Raw genomic sequence first — 19,666 nt, forward strand, 5'->3', positions numbered from 1 at the left:
CTGTATAAAACATATTAGTATCAAAAGAGCTCTGTTAATTTTGTATTTGCTCCACATTCTGTATAAGTACAGTACCTTCGTAAAGTATTCAGACCCCTTGACTTTTTCCACATTTTGTTACGTTACAACCGTGTTCTAAAAATGAATAAATTGTTTACATTTGGGGAGTGTCTTCCATTCTTCTCTGCAGATCCTCTCAAGCTCTGTCAGGATGGATGGGGAGCATCGCTGCAAAGCTATTCTCCAAGAAATATTAGATTGGGTTCAAGTCCGACCTCTGGCTGGGCCATTCGAGGACATTCAGAGACATGTCCCAAAGCCACTCTTGCATTGTGTGCTTAGGGTTGTTGTTGTGTTGGAAGGTGAACCTTCGCCCCAGTCAGGTCCTGAGTGCTCTGGAGCAGGTTTTCATCAAAGATCTCTGTGTACTTTGCACTGTTCATCTTTCCTTCGATCCTAACTAGTCTCAAAGAGTTCTATCTTGGTTTCATCAGACAAGGGAATATTGTTTCTCATGGTCGGAGAGTCTTTAGGTGCCTTTCGGCAAACTCCAAGTGACCTGTTTTGTGCCTTTTACTGAGGAGTGGCTTCTGTCTGGCCACTCTAACATAAAGGCCTGATTGGTGGAGTGCTGCAGAGATGGTTGTCCTTCTGGAAGGTTCTCACATCACCACAGAGGAACTCTAGAGCTCTGTCAGAGTGACAGACAGAGTCACCTCCCTGACCAAGGCCCTTCTCCCCGATTGCTCAGTTTGGCCGGATGGCCAGCTCTAGGAAGAGTCTTGGTGGTTCCAAATAAATTCCATTTAAGAATGATGGAGGCCACTGTGATCTTGGGAACCTTCAATGCTGCAGAAATGTTTTGGTACCCCTCCCCAGATCTGTGCCAAAACACATTCCTGTCTCGGAACTCTACGGACAATTCCTTCGACCTCATTGCTTGGTTTTTGCTCTGACATACACTGTCAACTGCGGGACCTTATTTAGACAGATGTGTGCCTTTCCAGATCATGTCCAATCAATTGAATTTACCACAGGTGGACTCCAATCAAGTTGAATAGTCATCTCAAGGATGATCAATGGAAACAAGATGCACCTGAGCTGAACTTCAAGTCTCATAGCAAAGGGTCTGAATACTTAAAACAATTTAAAATAAAATAAACAACCTGTTTTCGCTTTGTCATTATGGGGTATTGTGTGTAGATTGCTGAGGATTTTTATTTAATTAATACATTTTAGAATAAGGCTGTAACATAACAAAATGTGAAAAAAGTCAAGGGGTCTGAATACGTTCCGAAGGCACTGTATATCAATGTATACGATGGGGGACAACAGTAAGTAGTGAGTGAAGGTTTTCATGCTGAGGGGGGTATGGTGGGGTGGGTAAAGGGCAGTGTGGCATTAATGGCGCTCCGGCTGTGGCGCTCACTGAGTGGTGGAGGGCTCATGGTGTGAGGGCTTAGTGACCCACAGGTCACCCAGTGCTGTTGAGTCCACACAGGCTCCCCTTTGTTCTCCAGTGTGCCCGTCACAGCCCCTAATCCTGCCCCTGCCCCATGGGCTCCCAAAGCCAGCACCGCCCACTTACCCCTACTGAGTCCTCACACACACACACACACACACACACACACACACACACACACACACACACACACACACACACACACACACACACACACACACACACACACACACACACACGAGGGAGAGAGATATCCTGTTGGTGTTACTGCTCTCTCTCATGCTATCTCCCACTCTCCCAGGTTCAGATATACTTTATTAACATGAATGACAAGGCCACTGTTGCTAAATCAAAGTGAGATAATTGCATAAACAAGAACAGTAAATAAATAAATAATATTAATGTGATTAAAGGTAGAGGAAAAATATAAAGTCAACTGTGGACCCTATATAAAGGGGTGTGTGTCTTTCCAAATAATTTCTAATCAATTGAATTTACCACAGGTGGACTCCAATGAAGTTGTAGAAACATCTCAAGGATGATCAATGGAAACAAGATGCACCTGAGCTCAATTTTAAGTCTCATGGCAAAGGGTCTGAATAAGCATAGCAAAGGGTCTGAATTAAATATCAAAAAATCTGTTTTCGCTTTGTCATTATGGGGTATTGTGTGTAGATTGATGAGATGTTATATTTATTCATCCACTTTATAATAAGGCTGTAACGTAATAAAATGTGGAAAAAGTCAAGGGGTCTGAATACTTTCCGAATGCAATGTATGGTACATGACAACCATACCGTTGACTACTCGTTATTGCCAATTGATTTAACATAGTGGTAACCACAATTGGTCACCATTTAACGAAAAATATGTTACAGACAAGAGACTTTACAATTTACATACATTTAAAAATATTAGCATATATCTTATGCGTGCATCTATCAGTTCGGAAAGTATTCAGTCCCCTTGACTTTTTCCACATTTTGTTACATTACAGGCTTATTCTAAAATGTATTAAATGACACATTTTACGCATCAATCTACACACAATACCCCATAATGACAAAGCGAAAACTGTTTTTTAGAAATACCTTATTTACATAAGTATTCAGACTCTTTGCTATATGGCTCGAAATTGAGATCAAGTGCATCCTGTTTCCATTGATCATACTTGAGATGTTTCTGCAACTTGATTGGAGTCCACCTGTGGTAAATTCAATTGATTGGACGTGATTTGGAAAGGCACACACCTGACTAACAAAGGTCCCATTGTTGACAGTTCATGTCAGAGCAAAAACCAAGCCATGAGGTTGAAGGAATTGTCCGTAGATCTCCAAGACAGGATTGTTTTTTGACACATATCTGGGAGGGGTACCAAACAATTTATGCAGCATTGAAGGTCCCCAAGATCACAGTGGCCTCCATCATTCTTAAATGGAAGAAGTTTGGAACCACCAAGACTTTTCTTAGAGCTGGCCACCTGGCCAAACTGAGCAATTGGGGGAGAAGGGCCTTGGTCAGGGAGGTGACCAATAACCCGATCTGTCAGAGCTCCACAGTTCCTCTGTGGAGATGGTAGAACCTTCCAGCACCACAAACATCTCTGTAGCACTCCACCAATCAGGCCTTTATGGGAGAGTGGCCAGACAGAAGCCACTCCTCAGTAAAAGGCACATGACAGCCTTCTCTGTGTTTGCTAAAAGGCACCCAAAGACTCTAAGACCATGAGAAACAAGATTCTCTGGTCTGATGAAACCAAGATTGAACTTGAATGCCAAGCATCACGTCTGGAGGAAACCTGGCACCATCCCTACGGTACTAACAGCATCATGGTACTAACAGCATCATGCTGTGGGGATGTTTTTCAGCGGAATAGACTGGGAGACTAGTACAGAGAAATCCTTGATGAAAACCTGCTCCAGAGAGCTCAGGACCTCATACTGAGGAAAATGTTCACCTTCCAAGAGGACGACGAGCCAAAGCAAACAGCCAAGGCAATGCAGGAGTGGATTCCGGACAAGTCTCTGAATGTCCTTGAGTGGCCCAGCCAGAGCATGGACTTGAACCTGATCGAACATCTCTGGAGAGACCTGAAAATGCTGTGCAGCGACGCTCCCCATCCAACCTGACAGAGCTTGAGAGGATATGCAGAGAAGAATGGGAGAAACTCCCCAAATACATGTGTGCCAAGCTTGTAGCATCCTACCCAAGAAGACTCTAGGCTGTAATCGCTGCCAAAGGTGTTTCAAGAAAGTACTGAGTAAAGGGTCTGAATACTTATGTAAATGTTATATTTCCTTTACATTTTGTAAAAAAATCTAAAAACCTTGTTTTGCTTTGTCATTATGGGGCATTGTTGGGCTCCCAAGTGGTGCAGCGGTCTAAGACACTGCAACTCAGTGCTAGAGGTGTCACTACAGACCCTGGTTCATTTCCAGGCTGTATCACAACCGGCCATGATAGGGAGTCTCATACGGTGGCGCACAATTGGCCCAGCGTCGTCCAGATTTGGCTGGTCTAGGTCATCATTGTAAATAAGAGTTTGTTCTTAACTGACTTGCCTATTTAAATAAAGGTTAAATGAATAATTAAAACTTAAATCAAAGGAAATGTGCGTAGATTTATGAGGGGTAAAAAAACGATTGAATCCATTTTAGAATACGGCTGTAACGTAACAACATGTGGAGTGGAACAAGAGCAGACTCAGACGAGGAGACTGGGATGAGGTAACCAATGTATTTATTGAAACACGGGGGGAAGATTGAGTGCAGGCCAGGGGAAGCTCGACGGGCTGCCGGAAACCAGGTGCGGTGGCTCAGGCTGGAGCAAGAGGTGTGGGGACAGGGTAAGCAGATCCGGAGGGGAATCCAAGGGAGCGTAGAGTGGGGAATCCAGGACAGAGCAGCAGGACTGACGAGAAGTCGGACTGGAGACAGGGACCAGAATCAGAGCAGGCAGAACTGTAGTGGAGAGGAAAACAGCATCAGGCAAGGAAAACAGGCACAACAGGATCTAAATAGTAGGGAACCGTAGACTGACTGAGCAGAGATGGAAGTGTGGAAGTGGCAGTGCTGAGTGTCTGTAAAGGTCTTGATTATAGAACAGATTGCAGCTGGTGGGTATCTGCTCTGACACACCTGTCTCCACTCACACAATCACACACACACGTACAGAGAGAGAGAGAGAGAGAGAGAGAGAGAGAGAGAGAGAGAGAGAGAGAGAGAGAGAGAGAGAGAGAGAGAGAGAGAGAGCACACTGGGGGAGTGGCGGCAGGTCAAGAGACACCGGATGAGCACTAGAGGGCGTGGCAGGAGCAGATGTGACACAATGTTCGTTGTTGGCATTTCCAGCCTAAGTTTTCCCACTATGCCAATGAAGTAATCATTAAAATTATTGCCAACATCGAATGGTTTTGTGATGGATAAGCCATCAAAGTCAATGAAAGATGGAATTGAATTTGTCTTTCTGCCCATCATTTCAATCTTTATATCATTGACCTTGGATTCATAATACTGTTTCCTCTTCTTTTTGTTGAGTTTAGTCACATACTTTCTCAATTTGCAGTAAGTAAGCCAGTCAGATGTGCAGCCAGACTTATTAGCCACTCCTTTTGCCCCATCTCTTTCAACCATACAGTTTTTCAAGTCCTCATCAATCCATGGAGCCTTAACAGTTCTAACTGTCAGTTAATTGGAAGAAGCAATTTCGTAAATCAATTGCAGCGCCTGGATGCTCCTTATTAATCACATCAGACCAACAAATATTTTTAACAATGAGGGCATTCATTGTGATGTGGATGAGAATTTATGGCCAAATGCTCAAGACATGCTAGATGCAAATGAATGCATACTAAACGTTGTTTTATTTTTATGAATTTAAGTTGTTTAATTTAGTTTTTTACATTTAATTACAGACAGTACAACTATGTTGCAATTATACTGAAAAGTGCAATGTTTTTTGCATGAATGATTGTAGAGGATGTCTTTATTGATCACACCTTTGATTACAGGTTGGATAGATCTTATGGAAATTATAGATTTTCTGTCAATTTTGTTGAATAATGTAAGTGTTTGCCTAATGTGAAAAATGTGTAATCTACTGTAATTTACAGTACTGTAGCATATTACTTTCAGTACTTCCAAGGGTGATTTTAAACACGTATCTTGCATGGTTTGCTATTGGATTAACTGGTAGTTAAAACAACTAAATTGAAAATATATCATTATGTTGTGTTTTGGTGATTTAAACCTATGTTCTCATTACATTTCACGATAAACTTAAGTTTTGAATCCATGGTTGTGTGGTGACAGATGACAGGTTTTGAATGAAGGTTTTGAATGAAGGTTTTGAATGCACAATGACAGGTTTTGAATGAAAGACTGGCTTCGTTACAAGCGTGACCAGTGAGTTTTGTACTAAAAGTTATGAAAATGTACCACATACTTGTGAAAATAATACCAAAGGGATTAAAAATATATATTTTTTTGTAAAGTAAAAACATTTAAATGATATAAATGAATAAAAATAGTAGAGATAATCTAAAAATAATTTAGCTTTGATAAGTAAAAAAATATAAAAAAAGAAGAACATGTATATCAGTACAATGAAGTCATGCAGTGTATATCTATAAAACATTGAATCAGTACAATGAAGTCATGCAGTGTATATCTATAAAACATTGAATCAGTACAATGAAGTCATGCAGTGTATATCTATAAAACATTGAATCAGTACAATGAAGTCATGCAGTGTAAATCTATAAAACATTGAATCAGTACAATGAGATCATCTATGGAATGTAGGTGTGCATGCATGTGTCTGTAGTGTGTGTGCGTGTCCGCACAACCAATTTGTGCACATAGTTTTGCATGGGTGTGTGGATAAGTATATGAGTGTATTTCATGCTATTTTACAGAAATTAGTGAAATAATTTAAAACGGAAACAAAACAAAAAGAGAGCTAAACACAATGACACAAAACAAAAACACAAATAACTGCAAAATCTATTCTCTCTCTTTCTCTCATTACCATGACGGTCCGGGGGCAAATCTCCTCTTCATACTCACACAAACTCATCTTCAAGCATCTCACAGGCTACCAACCTGTAGGCTTAGTCTTGAGTCATTCAGTAGAACTCTGTATAATCAACACAATGCTATTCACAGAGCAGTATATATTTTATTAACACGTGTTCATTTTACTGGGCCTATTCAGGGGTTGAGTCCCAAATGGTGCCCTATGTAGTGCACTATGTAGGGATTAGGGTGACATTTGGGACATAAGGTGTAGATGAAGAAGCCCATTGTCCATTGACACCAATGGAAAATGTCTGACAGCTTGGCTCCAACCATTCAGGGCCCTACGTGAATACATTGCCATAATGACAGACACACTATATTTCAAGAATTCAAGAGGAAGGAAATAACCTCTAGTTATCATTCATCACCCACCGGGCGCACACTTGTTGAATCAACGTTGTTTCCACGTAATTTCAATGAAACTACGTTAAACCAATGTGGAATAGATGTTGAATTGATGTTTGTGCCCAGTATCTACCATATTCCTTAAATCCTTATATTACATAGTATATGTATTTTATCCAATCACCTTGGCTTTTACCACCTTGATCAGTTAAGGAACTGATTTGGCTGATAATGGCTATTTTCGAGGAAGGGTGTACTTGCAATAGTTGTAATGTTTTTATTATTATATTCTACTTAGTTGAATGCACTGAATGCAAGCTGCTATGTATAAGAATGTGTGCTAAATGACAAAAACTTTAATGAAGGACACCTTGAATATATATATTCTGATAATCATAATCGTTCCCTTTGACAGCGTATTTAATAAGATACGGTTTAGTACTGTTTTAATGCATGGTTCCCAGTTAGGTCTATCTCCTGTCTTTCCTCATTGCCCTGAAGTCAGATAAGAGGTTGACAGCAAACTGATAGTGCAATATAATTTTACAGCTCTCCTGGCAATAAATTGCCAACATGAACAGGAGGATGGACATCCGTTTATTAAGTAAAAAAATAAAAATATTTTATGGTGATGTGGATATGATGACGTGACTTAGATACAGTTTGGTATAAAAGCTGATGAAACTGGGTGAAGAGAATAAGATTAGAAGAGAAAGAGGGACACACCAGTTGCTGTTATTCCAGGTTAGTGTGGCTAACTTGGTGTACTGTGTTATGCTACAAAATGTAATGTCACTCGTTATGCAAACAATATGATGAAAGGGACCTTTGGGTCAACATTTGAATTGTCAGAGTAAGTATGTATATATGAATAGTATTTATCTTTTGCATTTAAGTATTTTGTTGCGTATTTAAGTATTTTGTTGCGTATTTTTTAACCATGGCACACTTTGATGGGATATAAAATTCTGTGGCACACTTACAATTTCTTATTAATGTATTTAGTGGTAATGCCCTCCATCTGATCCATACTGAAAATAATCTATTTTCTGTGACAAAGTTTTTTAAATAGATTAAATAGGGTTTATTTGAAATATTTTCATAGTTCCTTACTCATGATGGTTAATTGGTGTGTGTACCCCTTTAATTGCCTTTTTTCATCAGAAATGATTGGTTATGTGTAGATTCATGTTTGTGTAAAATTGTACTTTTCTCAGATTTTTTATTCATAGATTCTAGATGTGTGAAAATGTGTTTCTTTTTGCAATACACTATATATCCATTGTTTAGCTGGAATGGAATGTTTGTATCCTTTATATTTGACTGTGATATGTGGTTGTCTCACCTAGCTATCTTAAGATGAATGCACTTACTGTAAGTTGCTGTAAGGAGTGCGTACTGGCGGCAGAGAAGTCAGGCGCAGGAGAGCAAAGACTGTGTTACAACGGCGCAGTTTTAATAATAAAAATCACCGTGAACAAAAACAATATATACAATGGGACAAAACCCTGTCGCACACCAGACATAACGTGCACAAGCACAAGCACTTACAATAAACAATTCCGGACAAGGACATGGGGGAAACAGAGGGTTAAATACACAACATGTAATTATGGAATTGAAACAAGGTGTGTGGGAAGACAAGACAAAACAAATAGAAAATTAAAGGTGGATCGGCAATGGCTAGAAGGCCGGGACGCCGACCACCGAATGCCTCCCAAACAAGGAGAGGGACCAGCCGCGCGCCGACACCAGCCTCGGGGACTACTGTAATGGTCGTCGTCTGATGAATGATCGGACCAAAGCGCAGCGTGGTAAGTGTTCATGATTTTTATTAACAACTGAACAACTAGAACAAAAATAACAGAGTGCAAAACGAAACCGAAACAGTCCTGTCAGGTGCAGAACACTAAACAGAAAACAACTACCCACAAAACCCAGGTGGGAAAAGGCTACCTAAGTATGGTTCCCAATCAGAGACAACGATAGACAGCTGTCCCTGATTGAGAACCATACCCGGCCAAAACAAAGAAATACAAAACATAGACAAATGAACATAGAATGCTCACCCAAATCACACCCTGACTAAACCAAAATAGAGACATAAAAAGCTCTCTAAGGTCATGGCGTGACAACGACCCGGAAGGCGAGGTGCAGGGCGATACGAACGAAGACGGTGGAACTCCTGCAGCATTGAAGGGTCCAACACATCCTTGACCGGAACCCAGCAGCTTTCCTCTGGACCATACGCCTCCCAGTCCACGAGATACTGAAGGCCCCTCGCAAGACGCCTCAAATCCAGTATGGAGCGAACGGAGTACGCCAGGGCCCCCTCGATGTCCAGAGGGGGTGGAGGAACGTCCCGCACCTCAGACTCCTGGAGCGGGCCAGCCACCACGGGCCTGAGGAGAGACACATGGAACGAGGGGTTAATACGGTAATCGGGTGGAAGCTGTAACCTATAACAAACCTTGTTCATTCTCCTCAGGACTTTAAATGGCCCCACAAACCACGGACGCTGCTTCCGGCAGGGCCCCGGGGCCTCACTGTAGTGGCGATCTGCGTTCTCCTTTTGGCGCAGCATGGCCCGCTGAAGGTGAACACGGACAGCTTCCCAGTACGCACTGTGGCCAAGAAACAGTGGGGTCATGACAAACTAACCAGGGTAGGCCTAGCACCACGGGAAACGCAGGAGAGTCAATAAGGAAGAGACTAATTCTCTCCTTGTGACTCCCCTGCGTCACCATGCCCAGAGGAGTGGTGGCCTCCCTAATCAACCCTGACCCTAATGGTCGACTATCTAAAGCATGAACGGGGAAGGGCATAGCCACGGGAACAATGGGGATCCCTAAACTATGGGCGAACGATTTATAAAAATCCCAGCCGCGCCTGAATCACCGAGCGCCTTATGCTGGGAATGTGGGGAAAACTCAGGGAAAGTGACATACACAAACATATGTGCAACAGAGGGCTCTCGGTGAGAATGGTGCCGGCTCACCTGGGGTGGTAACAGAGCGCCCTGCTTGCTACCCGATACCGACCGGCAGTGTGACCTCTAGCGGCCGTAGATGGTGCACGAGCTGGAGTCTCCCTGCGCACCACCCTCCCAGCTTCATGGGTATCGGTGAGGGGGTGCAGGGGGATGGAACCAACAGACCCCGATCTGAACGTCCGCCGGTAGCCAGCAGGTTATCCAGCCAGATGGACAGGTCCACCAGCTGGTGGAACCTGAGGGTTGTGTCTCTGCAGGCCAACTCCCGACGGACGTCCTTGCGCAGACTGCACTGGTAATGGTCGATCAGGGCCCTGTCATTCTATCTCGCGCCGGCAGCCAGGGTCTGAAACTCAAGGGCAAACTCCTGGGTTCTCCTCATCCCCTGTCTCAGATGGAAGAGTTTGAGGTGAACTCCTCAAACTGGTCCAACGCCGCATCTCCCTCTCTCCACACGTCGTTAGCCCACTCCAGGGCTTTCCCGGTGAGGCACGAGACGAGGGCGGACACCCTCTTGCGGCCTGAAGGAGCCGGGTGGACGATTGCCAGGTATAAGTCCAGCTGCAATAGGGACCCCTGGCAGTTCGCAGCCATCCCATCATATTCCTGGGGAAGGGAGAGACGAATCCCACTGGGACCAGGAGAAGGAGGGGCGCGTAGTGGAGACCCCGGTTGTGCTGGTAGAGATGCTGGGAGAACTCCCTCTCTCTCCCAGCGGTCCATTGTCTGGACAACGCGGTCCATGGTGGTGGAGCATTGCTGCATGCTCCCGGACGCGTTCCTTCACATCCTATACCCGGGAATACCTGCTCCTGCTGACTCCATAAGTTTTGGTCTGGAATTCTGTATGGGGTGCGTACTGGCGTCAGAGAAGTCAGGCGCAGGAGAGCAAAGACTGTGTTACAATGGCGCAGTTTTAATAATAAAAACCCCTTCGCACACCAGACATAACGTGCACAAGCACTTACAATAAACAATTCCGGACAAGGACATGGGGGAAACAGAGGGTTAAATACACAACATGTAATTATAGAATTGAAACCAGGTGTGTGGGAAGACAAGACAAAACAAATGGAAATTGAAACGTGGATCGGCGATGGCTAGAAGGCCAGCGATGCTGACCGCTGAACGCCGCCCGAACAAGGAGAGTCACCGACTTCGGCGGAAGTCGTGACAGTTGCTCTAGATAAGAACATCTGCTAAATGACATAAATGTCAAATGTAGGTGTTTTACATACATATCTCAGATTACTGTACTAAATAAATGTTTTTTTAACATTGATGTCATAAATGTATAATTTGTACATTTCTTTATTAAAAATGTAGTTATTTGTTACAGTTGACTGTATAAAACCTAGCAATACTACTTATTTCTCTGAAAGAGGTGAATATACAGCATTTTGCAAAAGAACATGATTATTTATCTCTCCATCAAGTGATTTTAAACAAATACATGTACAGTACCAGTCAAAAGTTTGGACACACCTACTTTGTAGAATAATAATAAAGAAATCAAAACTATTAAAGAACACATATGTAATCAAAATATATTTTAGATTTTAGATTCTTCAAAGTAGCCACTCTTTGCCTTGATAGCTTTGCACACACTTGGCATTCTCTCAACCAGCCTCACCTGGAAAGCTTTTCCAACAGTCTTGAAGGAGTTCCCACATATGTTGAGCACTTGTTGGCTGCTTTTCCTTCATTCTGCAGTCCAACTCATCCCAAACCATCTCAAATGGGTTGAGGTCGGGTGATTGTGGAGGCCAGGTCATCTGATGCAGCACTCCATCACTCTCCTTCTTGGTCAAATAGCCCTTACACAGCCTGGATGTGTGTTGGGTTATTGTCCTGTTGAAAAATAAATGATAGTCCCACTAAGCGCAAACCAGATTAGATGGAGAATGCTGTGGTAGCCATGCTGGTTAAGTGTGCCTTGAATTCTAAATAAATCACAGACAGTGTCACCAGCAAAGCACCCCCACACCATCACACCTCCTCCTCCATGCTTTTATGGTGGGAACTACACATGCGGAGACCATCCGTTCACCTACTCTGTGTCTCACATAGACACGGCGGTTGGAACCAAAAATCTCAAATTTGGACTCCAGACCAAAGGACACATTTCCACTGGTCTAATATCCATTGCTAATTTTTCTTGGCCCAAGCAAGTGTCTTCATATTATTGGTGTCCTTTAGAAATGGTTTATTTTCAGCATTAACTTTTAACAAGGCACACCTGTTAATTGAAATGCATTCCAGGTGACTACCTCATGAAGCTGGTTGAGAGAATGCCAAAAGTGTGCAAAGCTGTCATCAAGGCAACGGGTGGCTACTTTGAAAAATCTCTAATATAAAATATATTTGTTTAACACTTTTTTGTTACTACATGATTCCATATGTGTTATTTCATAGTGTTGATGTCTTCACTATTACTGCAACTTAGAAAATAGTCAAAATAAAGAAAACCCTTGTATGAGTAGGTGTGTCCAAAGTTTTAACTGTGACTCTATGTCATTGAACAACCCAATGCCATGATTAATTAGTGAAAAACACACACATCTCGTTCATATTTTCTTTAAACAATAAAGCTCATTTACCAATATTTCTGAAAATTGATACATAGCGTTTCTGAATTAAGCTCTTCAAATGTAACAGCCTGAGCACACTGGACTTGAAACAACGATACAGATGTAGCCATTGAATGTATTATCTGACCAGGAACTAGTGCTCCCATGTCAAAATTCCATGTGCATTCCACAGGTCACATTTATAAGGGAGTTTTTTTTTAAATTATCAAGATTAGGAAAAGTTTCAAGGCACACCAGTGGGGAACCACTGGAGTAAAGTATCACTGTAAAATATGGCTCATATACAGAAATAAAAGTATTTTAATTATTTTAATTATTTCTGTCTGGTTACAGTCAAGACTACATTAGCACTGTGACCTTCTATTGATGATGTACCTACATATAGGCTTTTAATGAAGATACATTTTTTCTCTTGAATTGCCACACCTTATTGACTGTGAAGCAAACCATTCAACAATTCACCTCCTTATTCTCCCTCTACTGTAACATCTTGTATGGGATTTTTATCTTTAAACCCCCATGGGGAATTGTTCCAGAATATGTCTGTCAATGTCTCCTATCTTTGATAATCTACTATCATGGAAATCAGTTTACATGACATTTATTTCTCCACATTCTGCCTCTCCCTCTCTGTATCTCTCTCTCTCTCTCTCTCTCTCTCTCTCTCTCTCCCTGTCTCTCTCACTCTCTGTCTCTCTCTCTCCCTGTCTCTCTCGCTCTCTGTCTCTCTATCCCTGTCTATCGGTCTCTCTCTCTCTCCCCCCGTGTCTCTCTCTCTCTCCTCCCATGTCTCTCTCACTCTCTGTCTTTCTCAATCTCTGTCTCTGTCTCTCTCTCCCTAGGCCTACGTGCAATATTTAGACAAACCGAGGCTTCTTCCTTAGCTTGGAGACTTCATACCCAGGGTCATGCCTGTGAACCTATCCACTCTGACTGTTTGCCTGCTGGGCACAGGTAATGGTTTGACACCTAGACATGTGATGTGTTCAGTACAAATTTAGCATTTCTTATTGTACCATTTAGTCAATTTTCTTACATTTGGTGCCTAATGAATACCACCCTGATTAGTTGTAAAAATCTATACAAATCTATATAAATAAATATGTATTTACATACATGTCAAAACAAATGAGCATTGAGTAATGAATTCATTTGAAAAAAACTACACTTTTATATGTTTTTGAAGGTGCTTGTGTGAACAGTGGTGACTGTTAACTCTATCCTCTTCTTTTATTGTCAGCCATTCTCTGTGCAGACATTTATCCTGCATCTTCAAACAATACATCTACCCCAACAGCACAATATGTAAGCCCAGAGGATACTCCTGCCAATGTGTCCACACTCGCACCTTCCACCACTGGTACTAACACCTCTGCCCCAGGGACTGACCCCACATCTAACCCCACAGAGGCCAAGAGCACCATGGTCTCCACATCCGACCAGGCAAATGAAGAAGCCACAGAGACAATATTGTCAACTGGCGAGATAGCCGGCATTGCTGTCGGCAGCATTGCTGGAGTGGCGGCTATTGGTGAGTGTAATATGCACACCGACACATGCACGCACACACATTCTCCGGCACCACAATTACCCTGGGCCTTATCTATTCATTAACAGAACAGAGGAAGGGCAAACCCAATATTGAACCATGAAAGTGATACCACACTGGTATCATGGTTTCATGCTGTTCCTGTGTAACCAAATGTGTGTAAATGCTTCTATTATGTCAGCCCCAACTACCAAATCAGAGGACAAAGGAAGTAAACAGACTATACTGAGGGCAGGGTCTGGTTTATTAAGGCCAACTCTAGTAGTTGTGGTCACAACAGGATTCAAACAGAATACAAGATGACCTACAAACAAAACAGACAAACATGCATATGTCAATGAGAATGCCTGCTCCAGGCTACTCCTGCAACAGCAATTTGTTTGTCAGCGCAATTTAAAAAAAATATGATTTGAAAACCAAAATGAACGTTTCTTAATGGAGAAGTCCAAGTAATCATTTTTCTGTCTGTTGTCTTCCATTTGGTTCTTCATTAACATGGCCTGGATGTAGGCATATCAGGGTTATAACAGCCTCCCTTCTAAGCCTGAGCCTAAGTAAATATTTAACACCTCTATGTGAAGTGAACTCTCAGTTTCATGTAATGTGTACAGTAGTGTGGAAATTTAACATTTGTGATAGCCTTCCTTAATGACATTGACTTACAACTTTCTTCCCAAAAAATAAAACCGAACTTTCTAATATAAGGATATATTATCTATCTTTCTCTCTTTCGCTCTCCCTCTCCCTCTCCCCTCTCCCCTCTAGGTGGAGGGATCTTTGCTGGTCTGAAGTTTAGTGGTAAGCTGGCAGGTTAGTGTTGCTAGACTGGACTGGACTGTGCTGCGTAAAGATAAGCTGAGTGGGTTGGTAAGGGGAGATTCGATTGGCCTGAGACCAGTCCAAGACTCTACATACTGCACAACCACTTTGGGAAAAAACAGAGCCCTCTCACCTTCCTCTATCTGAAACCACTGCCAACCAACACATTGAGACCTTAATTTACAACTACACAGGAATGCAGATTGCATTACTATGAGCCACAATCTGGAATTTTATACTGTGATCAGTCGAGATAATATACTACTTCTACTGCTTTATATATATATATATGTATTTTATATATATAAATATATATATATATATATATATATATATAAATATATAGGGAAAGCATATGCATACTGTATATCACATGTTATGCATGGCCACAATGTACCATTCAGCTGTTGATGCATATGCTTTCCCTATCCAGTGAGAGCATACAGTATATGGGGAAAAAGGAGAACAGTGTCTGTAAAAGACAAATGATAATACGAAATAACATGATAGCTACAGTATATATTTAATATATGGTAGCAAATATATTTTAATATTATGGTTCACCGCACATCTTGTGGTGACAGCTTAACCGTGCTTTGAACCTTCTGCTACGTGTCTTTTTAAATATTTTAAGATGATCAATGATTTTTGTTGATTGATTTAATGATTTAATTTTCTTGTCATTAAACATTTTAAGATTAGAATGAATGATCACATGGGATTTTTAATGTTATTTCCTCAAAAATTATTATGCACACACTTTATTTCACAACAAAATACCATGATAATTATGGTATTATGGTCACAATGTAAACACCTCATTATGTAATAAAGACCAAGAGTAGTTGTGTGACTGTTGTGTTTTATTTGTGGCAGCCATCTTGTGAAGGTGCCAGTTGAGGGATGTGTCCCCTCTCCCCTCCCAGCTCTGATGGTGTGCTCTCTGTCTGCATGCTTTCATTATGTCTCAGCACTTAGTTTGATTAACCCATTGACTGGCAAGACAGTTGTCTTACCTGACCAGCACTGAATGGGTTCAATGTTTGAAATGTCATAGCGTGCATTCCAAATTATACCTGATTCCCTATATAGTGCACTACTTTGGGCCAGGGGCCCTGGTAAAGAAAAGGGGAACTTTATTATGAAATAGGATGCCATTTTAGATGCAACCAAAGTGAAATCTAACAAACACTGCAGGCCTGATAGACTGCAGACAGGAATGACTCCCCACTGACCTGTTTTCACACAGACATGCCAGCATATAGAATACATTATTACATGTCTCTGCAAAGGGACCACAGGGCCCGCATTCTAGGGCAGTTGTGTCAGGTACATTTGAATGAATTCATCAGTACTCCTACTCTGAGACCCTTTACGCACCCAGATGAAAAGAAAGCAGACAATGCCATTGTTCCTGTCAAATAAACCTACTGAAGTTAAGCATGTAAAGTGTTATGAATACGATTAAGCCCTTGATCATCATTTTGTGATGAACTTACACTACCAGTCAAAAGTATTAGAACAACTACTCATTCAAGTGTTTTTCTTCATTTATGCTCTTTTCTACATTGTAGAATTATAGTGAAGAAATCAAAACCATGAAATAACACATATGGAGTCACATAGTAACCAAAAAAGTGTTAAACAAATCAAAATATATTTTATATTTGAGATTCTTCAACGAGCCATCCTTTGCCTTGATGACAGCTTTGCACACTCTTGGCATTCTCTCAACCAGCTTCTTGAGGTGGTCGTCAATTAACAGGTGTGCCTTTTTAAAAGTTAATTTGTGGAATTTCTTTCCTTCTTCATGCATTTGAGCCAATCAGTTGTGTTGTGACAAGGTAGAGGTGGTATACAGAAGATAACCCTATTTGGTAAAAGGTCCATATTATGGCAAGAACAGCTCAAATAAGCAAAGAGAAACAACAGTCCATCATTACTTTGAGACATGTAGGTTAGTCAATAAGGAAAATGTCAAGTTTCTTCAAGTGCAGTCGCAAAAACCATCAAGATGATGAAACTGGCTCTCATGAGGACAGCCACGGGAATGGAAGGCCAAGACTTACCTCTGCTGCAGAGGATAAGTTCATTAGAGTCACCAGCCTCTGAAATTGCAGTCCAAATAAATGCTTCACAGAGTTCAAGTAACAGGCACATCTCAACATCAACTGTTCAGATGAGACTGTGTGAATCAAGCCTTCATGGTCACATTGCTGCAAAGAAACCACTGCAAAAAGACACCATTAAGAATAAGAGACTTTCTTGGGCCAAGAAACACGAGCAATGGACATTAGAATGGTGGAAATCTGTCCTTGGTCTGGAGTCCAAATTGGAGATTTTTGGTTCCAACCGCTGTGTCTTTGTGAGAAGTGGTGTGGGTAAAAAGAATGGTGATTCTGACGAAATCTTGGTTTCAAAGATTTCAAACATGAAATCTTAAAAAAAAACTTGCATCAACAAATTTCCATTTAAGGCATTAATAACAGGACTGAAGTGTTTGTGAACATTAATTTAAAAACATTTACTGACAATTTAACACCATTTCGAACACATTTTCCAAAACAACTCTCATTACCGCAAAGATCTGAAAACGTAAAGACCATTAGGAAAGCTAATACATTTTCACATTTTTAAAAATTGATTATTAACAGTCATGCACTGTTACTTGAAACTCTCAAATAATATATATTTTTAAATGAACATGATTTGATTTTGACTGATTTCTCTCATTACCGCAACACCTTCCGCAATCTACAACCTAATATTTTTTATATTTCTTTGAAACCTGACATATTTTCATAATGATGTGGCAATCCTGAAAGAACATATTGTATAGATTCTGCACATACATTTTAAAGCAAACTACTATTTTTCAATTAATTAAATGAACATTAAATGAACACCTGTAGCGGTAATGATACATAGGTTTCGGAAATGAGGTTGATGATTTCGGTAATGATAATAAGTATACTAAGACTGAGGTATGGTTAAAAACATTATACAATTTGATGTAGAAAATAAATTAGATAATATTGGCACAATCATAGATTCAAGTTCTATAAATTTCATCATTAGTGCTTCAAAATTACATAACATAGAGTGGGGCAAAAAAGTATTTAGTCAGCCACCAATTGTGCACGTTCTCCCACTTAAAAATATGAGAGAGGCCTGTAAATTTTCATCATAGGTGCACTTCAACTATGACAGACAAAATGAGAAAAAAAATCCAGAAAATCACATTGTAGGATTTTTTATGAATTTATTTGCAAATTATGGTGGAAAATAAGTATTGGTCACCTACAAACAAGGAAGATTTCTGGCACTCACAGACCTGTAACTTCTTCTTTGAGAGGCTCCTCTGTCCTCCACTTGTTACCTGTATTAATGGCACCTGTACTTGTACTTGTTATCAGTATAAAAGACACCTGTCCACAACCTCAAACAGTCACACTCCAAACTCTTAAGTGGGAGAACTTGCACAATTGGTGGCTGCCGAAATACTTTTTTGCCCCAATGGAGAGGAAAAAAATAACTTGTTTAAAAAAATTAAAAAGAATAAAAAACATAAAAGTGGTGCGTGTATATGTTTTCACCCCCTTTGCTATGAAGCCCCTAAATATGATCTGGTGCAACCAATTACTTCCAGAAGTCACATAATTAGTTAAATAAAGTCCACCTGTGTGCAATCTAAGTGTCACATGATCTGTCACATGATCTCAGTATATATAAAACATCTGTTCTGAAAGGCCCCAGAGTCTGCAACACCACTAAGCAAGAGGCACCACCAAGCAAGCGGCACCATGAAGACCAAGGAGCTCTCCAAACAGGTCAGGGAAAAAGTTGTGGAGAAGTACAGATTAGGGTTGGATTATAAAAAAATATCAGAAACTTTGAACATCCCACGGAGCACCATTAAATCCATTATTAAAAAATGGAATGAAAATGGCACCACAACAAACCTGCCAAGAGAGGGCCGCCCACCAAAACTTACGGACCAGTCAAGGAGGGCATTAATCAGAGAGACAACAAAGAGACCAAAGATAATCCTGAAGGAGGTGCAAAGAATCCACAGCGGAGATTGGCATATTTGTCCATAGGACCACTTTAAGCCATACACTCCACAGAGCTGGGCTTTACTGAAGAGTGGTCAGAAAAAGTCATTGCTTAAAGACAAAAGTAAGCAAGCACGTTTGGGGTTCGCGAAAAGGCATGTGGCAGACTCCCCAAACATATGGAAGAAGGTACTCTCAAGGAAAATGCTATGTCTGGCGCAAACCCAACACCTCTCATCACCCCGAGAGCACCATCACCATGCTGTGGGGATGTTTTCCATCGGCAGGGACTGGGAAACTGGTCAGAATATAAGGAATGATGCATGGTGCTAAATACAGGGAAATTATTGAGGGGGAACCTGTTTGTCTTCAAGAGATTTGAGATTGGGACGGAGGTTCACCTTCCAGCAGGACAATGACCCTAAGCATACTGCTAAAGCAACACTTGAGGGGTTTAAGGGGAAACATTTAAATGTCTTGTAATGGCCTAGTCAAAGCCCAGGCCTCAATCCAATTAAGAATCTGAGGTATGAATTAAAGATTGCTGTACACCAGTGGAACCCAACCAACTTGAAGGAGCGGAGCAGTTTTGCCTTGAAGAATGGGCAAATCCCCAGTGACTCGATGTGCCAAACTTATAGAGACATACCCCAAGAAACTTGCAGCTGTAATTGCTGCAAAAGGTTGCTCTACAAAGTATTGACTTTGGGGGGGGTGAATAGTTATGCACGCTTAAGTTCTGTTTTTTTGTCTTATTTCCTGTTTGGTTCACAAT

General features: G+C 41.2%; 1 protein-coding gene across 2 annotated transcripts; it reads left to right on the forward strand.

The window, feature by feature from the left end:
• The first annotated feature begins 7,526 nt into the window (after positions 1-7,526).
• LOC135550873 (uncharacterized) lies at positions 7,527-15,689 on the forward strand. Of its 2 annotated transcripts, none has more exons than XM_064982060.1 (4): positions 7,527-7,629; positions 13,311-13,422; positions 13,709-13,999; positions 14,783-15,689. In XM_064982060.1, exons 2-4 carry the CDS (start codon positions 13,377-13,379, stop codon positions 14,830-14,832), a joined length of 387 nt encoding a protein of 128 aa, XP_064838132.1. In that variant the 5' UTR covers positions 7,527-7,629; positions 13,311-13,376; the 3' UTR covers positions 14,833-15,689. The 2 variants fall into 2 exon arrangements, with proteins under 2 accessions (XP_064838132.1, XP_064838134.1); XM_064982062.1 differs by having other exon boundaries at positions 13,766-13,999.
• Positions 15,690-19,666: the final 3,977 nt, after the last annotated feature.

Source organism: Oncorhynchus masou, chromosome 12 (assembly GCF_036934945.1).
Source record: "Oncorhynchus masou masou isolate Uvic2021 chromosome 12, UVic_Omas_1.1, whole genome shotgun sequence".
In the NCBI taxonomy this organism is placed as follows: Eukaryota; Metazoa; Chordata; class Actinopteri; order Salmoniformes; family Salmonidae; genus Oncorhynchus; species Oncorhynchus masou.